Here is a 6,962-nt window from a genome sequence, read left to right as displayed (position 1 = left end):
ACAGGCCGTGCACGAGTGTTGCATTCTCCCCAAAACTGATCAACACCAGGGATTTTCTAACTTGGGGCACTGAATAGATATACACTGAATTTCCATTGTATTTCCCTTCCTTTGTCTCTCTGTCCCTCTCTCTCTTTTTTATTAGCCTGTTTTTATTGGCTCTTACTACACCCTCTGTGAGCTATCTCTTCATACCTTTGCTAAATTCTGTTTTATCCCTTGCTCATTTCTGTATCAAGCTTTCTGCTTCTTGTACACGTAACCGGTCTCTTGTTAATTCTAGACCATATTCCCCAGTCCTTTTTTGTACAATGAAAATGATTTTTCTCACCTTTCCATCTCCCATTGACTGCATCCAGGATATTTTGTTGAATAGAAACCCATCGTGCTGATGTTTTCATGTCTTTCAAAACCACCTCATGTTTGTGCTTCTGAAGTTTGTTTAAGAAGTCCTTCTCCACTCCTACATCAACAGAAGTATTTTCCGACACCTTCTCCTATTACCTTCAGGGCATTGTGTTTCATATTTAAGTATTGAATCCACCTGGATTCCACCCGTGTGTAAGGCCTTAGGCAGAAATTCAGATTTGCTTTGCTTCATAAAAGGACCAGTCTTCCCACCACGGACTCCTAAACCATCCATCTTTTCTCTTGCATTTGTGCTCCCACCTGTACCAAGTTTTGAATCACGCTGGGGTACTTTCTGAGGTATGTAGCCAACTTGATCGGTGTCTGTGGCTGCTCCAGGGTCAAACTTGAAAATGACAACGATGTGTCTGAGGTCTATCATGGGTCTCCACACCTGCCAGGGCATTTCTCTCCTGGTTAACCCATTTTTTTGGAAGACTGGTATGGTTTTGCACTGACTTTATTTTCCAGAAGGAACTTAAGGAAACTTTTATCAAATGCACGTTTGATTCACTGTAGCTGAACATGCAGGTATACTGACGATGTAATCATTACCATATTCGCTCACCCACCTGAGAGAGTGGATTGTCCTTCGTGTATTCAGATAGCCATCGACATTTTTACTAATGGTTAACATTTCTGAATCTGGAGGTATTGCGTGTGTTTGATTAGTTCCTAGATATCGTATAACAGAAGTTGTCAAAGTGTGATATGAGGACCCTGGGGTCCCGGAGACCCTTTCTGGGGGACCATCAGGTGCTTACTTTTCCAATGAAGGTGAGGATGTATTTTCATCATATGCTCGACTAAAACAACATGGTGCCACAGGCTGAATGAAGAAGCAGAATGAGCATCAATTGGTCTCCAATCCAAATTTGTTAAAATGTTTTTTAAAGCCACTCTTCTCACTAAACGTTAATTTTGTAAATGTACTTACTTTCCTAAAAATATGTTCCTTATCGGGGCGCCTGGGTGGCGCAGTCGGTTGGGCGTCCGACTTCAGCCAGGTCACGATCTCGCGGTCCGTGAGTTCGAGCCCCGCGTCGGGCTCTGGGCTGATTGACGGCTCAGAGCCTGGAGCCTGTTTCCCATTCTGTGTCTCCCTCTCTCTCTGCCCCTCCCCCGTTCATGCTCTGTCTCTCTCTGTCCCAAAAAAATAAAAAAAAATAAAAAAAAAACGTTGAAAAAAAAATATGTTACTTATATTGACAGTTTGACTTATATTACAGTTTGAACAGGTTGACCTTTCTTTCTTTCCTCTCTCCCACCTTCCCTCCCTACCGCCCTTCCTTCTTCCTTCCCTCTTTCCTTCCTTCCTTCCTTCTTTTTTTCTAGGGAGAAGAGAGAGAACATGTGCAAGTGGGGGGTGGGTAGAGAGAGAGAGAGGATATCGTAAGCAGACTCAATGCTCAGTTTTGATGCCAACATGGGGCTTGATCTCACGACTGTGAGATCATGACCTGGGCAGAAATCAAGGGTCAGACCATTAACTGACTGAGCCTTCAGATGTCCCATGAATGTATCCATACTACATATTTTCAGACAATCTCAGTGTTAACTTCTAATACGGTGAAAACGGAGAGTTGTACTGCACCCAAACAGGAACCCATCAGAGTCTCACATTTTCTTGAGTGTTAAGAAATCACCAGACCACAATGTTGGCGAGCCGTGTCTTTACAGTTTGTGTCACCGTTGGGAATGTTATCTTAGTTTTGCTTAAAGCTTATACTTTGAATGATTACTGCTGGAGTAATTCTGTGAGAAATACTGAGTGTTGCGAGCCGATCTTGTCTTCTGCAGACTGTGCTCTCTATTGCTGTGGTACCTTATGTCTTCATTCTTTACTTTTTCTGGGTGAAGGAGCATGTCTCTTTCCTTCCCATCCATACATACCTTCTTTCTTTTTCTTATTTATAGCACCGCTCATGACTTTCAGTTCCATGCTAAAGAACAGCAGAACCAGTGAGTATCCGGGTCACTTTCCCAATCCTAACATACTGCGTCTGTACTCTCCCCAGGGTATATTGTTGTATAGACTCATGATTGTCATGCTGGTCACCTTCATTCCCCTTCTGATCTCACCAGATGCAGCACCCATGCCTGGTCAGAACTATAGCATGGTGACTGAGTTCATCCTCGTGGGATTCTCTAACTTCCCACGGCATCTCCTGCCCGCTTTCTTCCTGCTGTACCTGCTCATGTACCTGTTCACGCTGCTGGGGAACCTGCTCATCATGGCCACAGTCTGGAGCGAGCGCAGCCTGCACACGCCCATGTACCTCTTCCTGTGCGCCCTGTCCATCTCCGAGATTCTGTTCACCGTTGCCATCACCCCTCGCATGCTGGTTGACATGCTCTCCACCCGCCGCACCATCACCTGGGCGGCCTGTGCCAGCCAGATGTTTTTCTCCTTCACATTCGGCTTCACCCACTCATTCCTGCTCATGATCATGGGCTATGACCGCTACGTGGCCATCTGCCACCCCCTGCGCTACAATGTGCTCATGAGCAACTGTGGCTGTGCCCGCCTTGTGTCCTTGTCCTGGGCCGGTGGATCAGTCATAGGGATGATGTCGACCCTGATAGTTTTTCACCTCACCTTCTGTGGGTCTAATGTGATCCACCATTTTCTATGCCATGTGTTTTCCCTCTTGAAATTGGCCTGTGGGAAAGAAACAGCCTCCGTCACCTTGGCTGTGATCCTGGTGTGTGTCTCAGCTCTGATGGGCTGTTTATTCCTCATCATCCTCTCCTATGTCTTCATCGTGGCCGCCATATTGCGGATTCCCTCTGCTGAGGGCAGGCACAAGACCTTCTCCACGTGTGTGTCCCACCTCACGGTGGTCATTGTGCACTACAGTTTTGCCTCCATTATCTACCTCAAGCCCAAGGGCCCCCATTCTATTGACAGTAACACCCTGATGGCCACCACCTATATAGTCTTCACCCCCTTTCTCAGCCCGATCATTTTCAGCCTCCGAAATAAGGAGCTCAAGAATGCCATAAAGAAAAGCTTCCAGAGAAAATTCAGTCCCCTAAGCTCCTGATGGCCAGTTGGTGGTGGGGAAAATGACAGTAGGGTTGGGGATGATAAGGTCCATCTCCACAAGACTGATGTAGGGATTCAATGTAAGAAAATACTGAGTAAGTATTGTTGGATGCGTCAATAGCTGTTGGATACCTGCTGCGTATTTGCTTTTTCCAAGCTGTTTGCCCCTTTCTTGCATAGGTTCTAACAATGATGATCTCTTGTTTAAGACCCCATGTGATGAACTCCATCCCATTCTGTTTAAGAAAGTGCTATCTAGCTATGGTTTTGAGGGAGATTCACATGGATGTGTTGGGCACTGATGCCCATGGTTTTTCTTGAATGGAGGATCAGGGGAAGACTTTCCTTTCTCTACCATAAGGATAAACAAAAATAAGCATAATAAAAAATGTCACCAGAATTGGGGCTTTTCTTTCAGACACTGGGTCCAGTGTTTTATATACCCCTTAATATAAAAATGTACAAATAGTAAATAAACTATTTCTCTCCAAGAAGCTGGTTGACTGTGTATAATTGCTTCTGCCTTTGTAAGGGATAGAGTCTAAGGGATATTTTCTACTTTGATCTGTGTTGAGTGAAGGATGTCAGAATGTGAAGTGAAGGGAAAGAGGAAGAGACAGAGGAAGGGAGGAAGGGAGAGGAAGAGAGAGAGGGGAGGAGAGGGTTCAGTGCTTGGATAAGAACACACAGAATGTCAAAAGGGTGTTGCTATCTGGCATCTTATGGAAATCCTTTTCCATTTTTCCCCAATTACTTTCAATAAAACATAGATTTCTCATTCCCATATTTACTTGAATCTATCTGCAGGTTGTGTTGGAGGGCACAGTGCTATCTCAAGATGGCACAAAGAGAGGTCAAGTGTGTGGGTACCCCTTTAGGCAGATGAGAAATGTTGGTGAAGGTTACACAACATGTGAAGGAAGGGGTTATATGCAACTTTAGGTCTGTCTGACTCCCATGCTGGGGTTTGGGAAATCATATGTCTGAGGATCCACAAGGCGGTCTTCTGTTGGTGTAAATTCTTACTTAAACTGTAGCCAGATATTTGAGCTGCAGGCAGAGGATGCTTCATAATAATAAACCTAAGGAGGGTTGTCACATATGAGTGCCTGCTGTTTGCCCAATGTTGTGTGAAGGGTTTCTGATGCATTCATTCTTCAGACTCTCAAATTATTCTTTCTCCACATTTAGATATGACTCACATCTATGCCTATTCATGTTTTTGAAATGCAGAAAATGCAAATCTGATGGGTAATTTGTCCCAGGCCACAATGTACACGTGTGTGCAGTTGGTGATCAGGAACCCACCTCTCAGGTGTCTGCAGAGAGAAGTGAGGTCATGACTAGGAGGAGAAGGCTGTCATTAGAAGGAAGAGACCCCTTTCAGGGAAGGAGGGCAGGTGCAGCCCTAGGCACACACCCCTTTCACACAGCCAGAGGGAAACACGGACTCCAGAGGAGTTCATGAGACACTTGTCTCATGAACACTGACAACAAGAGCTTGGCAAAACCGGCTATGGCAGTTTTGGGGTTCCATTCATTATTTTGCTCATTATCGGTGTTACTGACGGATGCCCCTATCATTCCTAAGATGTGCTTCTCCAGAGCCTGTGGCTGCGTTCCCTTACCCAGCAAGAGGGAGTGTGCAGATGAGATGCAGTTAAGACCTGAGACAGGGGGATTGCCCTCATCACCCAGATGGGCTGCTATAATTGCAGTGTCCTTATACAAGGGGGCAGGAGGGGCCAGAGACAGGGAGCAGTAGGGGATGTGACACCAGAAGGAGGGATTGGAGTAGCTGAGGCAGGAACCACGAGCCAGGGGATGCATGGTGCCCTCGAAGCTGGGAAAGCAGGAGACACCTCCCTCCCCGGATCCCTCGAAGGACACAGGCCTGCTCACACACCTCATTGTGCCCAGTGCTTACAGACCTCTGGGCCTGGGGCGGGCGGGTGCAGGGGGAGCCCAGCTTTGTGTGTGGCTACGACTGTTCCTGTGTACAAGGGTCATTTATTTCCACAGAGTGTGCGGGATTTTGCTAAGTTTGCTGGGGGAGGGGGGTAAACCCTTGGCTCTTGATGCTCTTAGCACTGGCACGTGGTGCAGAGACCTTGTGTGTGCACTGCAGGGTAGCTTGTATGAGTTATTTGTACTTAGCAGGATTGCCATACAGGACAGCACACATCGGTTCTCCTTTCCCCAGTTAACCTCCCCACTAGGATGCAAGCTCCTGGGGGCAGGGACTCTGTCTGGACACCATCACAGCTCCTCCATGCTTGGCACACAGTAGGTTCTTAATAAATATATGTTAACTGCCTGGAAAACTCAATCTTGTGAGTAATTAATGTTCTAGTGCGATTACAATACATTATAGATTATAGTATGTTATAATTGTGTTGTTCCATTTTATAAAATACAATATATATTGAACTATATATATTTTATACTGTGATATTGTATATAATATACATAATATACAATATTATATGGCAAATGTCAACACAATATGTAATATACTATATTAATATGGCATATATTAACATAATATATAATATAGTATATATTTCATATATTGTATAATATATATTATATTTCCATATATAAATATAATTAACATACTTACATGACATGATAATATAAAAAATAAAAATATATTTGATGTAATAATATATTAAATAATTTATGTATTTTATATATTATTATTATTTTATTATTTTTATATTATTACACACTTTTAACATTAATAAATCATAGTATTTTTCATACATAATGTATATACTTATGTTACATATAAAATGTAATATAATTATTTTTTATAATTGTATATTATTATTACATGCTTTTAATATTAATAAATTATAGTATTTTTCATATGCAATGCATTTACTTATGTTACATATAAAATGTAATAATTTAATTTTATAAATGCAATGATAATATTTAATCATTAATATATCATATAATAAAAACACAGTATATATTTTTATAATATATATGATTATATATTAATGTGATATTATATATAATACATTATCTGTTATGTATATTATATAATGTTATATAATATATTGTACAATAATAATTTTTAAAAATGTAATGCAACATAACATATAATATCATATTACATTATATTATTGATTCATATGAAGATATTTATTATAGGAAGAAATAAGGAACCAACCCAACATTGGTTTGGAGTTTTGGGGAAGTACTGTTCTTTTTTTAAGTTTATTTATTTATTTTCAAAGAGAGAGAGAGAGAGCAAGGTGGGAGGTGCAGAGAGAGAGGGAAAGAGAGAGAATCCCAAGCAGCCTCCACACTGTCAGCACAGAGCTGATGTGGGGCTCAAATTCACAAACTCTGATGTCATGACCTGAGCCAAAAATCAAGAGTCAGACACTTAACTGAATGAGCCACCCAGGCACCCCTAGGAGCCCTGTTTTAAAAACTACACAAATTTATTTAACTCATGTGGATAACATGGTAGAGTTTTGTATAAAAAGTG

General features: G+C 42.2%; 1 protein-coding gene across 1 annotated transcript; it reads left to right on the top strand.

The window, feature by feature from the left end:
* Positions 1-2,504: 2,504 nt before the first annotated feature.
* LOC112852358 (olfactory receptor 10H3-like) lies at positions 2,505-3,455 on the top strand. Its single transcript, XM_025915844.2, has one exon. It carries the CDS (start codon positions 2,505-2,507, stop codon positions 3,453-3,455), a length of 951 nt encoding a protein of 316 aa, XP_025771629.2.
* The last annotated feature ends 3,507 nt before the right edge of the window (positions 3,456-6,962 follow it).

This window comes from Puma concolor, chromosome A2 (assembly GCF_028749965.1).
Source record: "Puma concolor isolate L17-30 chromosome A2, mPumCon1.1.hap2, whole genome shotgun sequence".
In the NCBI taxonomy this organism is placed as follows: domain Eukaryota; kingdom Metazoa; phylum Chordata; class Mammalia; order Carnivora; family Felidae; genus Puma; species Puma concolor.
This window is presented reverse-complemented; position numbering and strand designations above follow the sequence as displayed.

Bases quoted from the DNA above. Each gene is read 5' to 3' on its own strand.
- LOC112852358 (XM_025915844.2), top strand. From the start codon at position 2,505: ATGCCTGGTCAGAACTATAGCATGGTGACTGAGTTCATCCTCGTGGGA.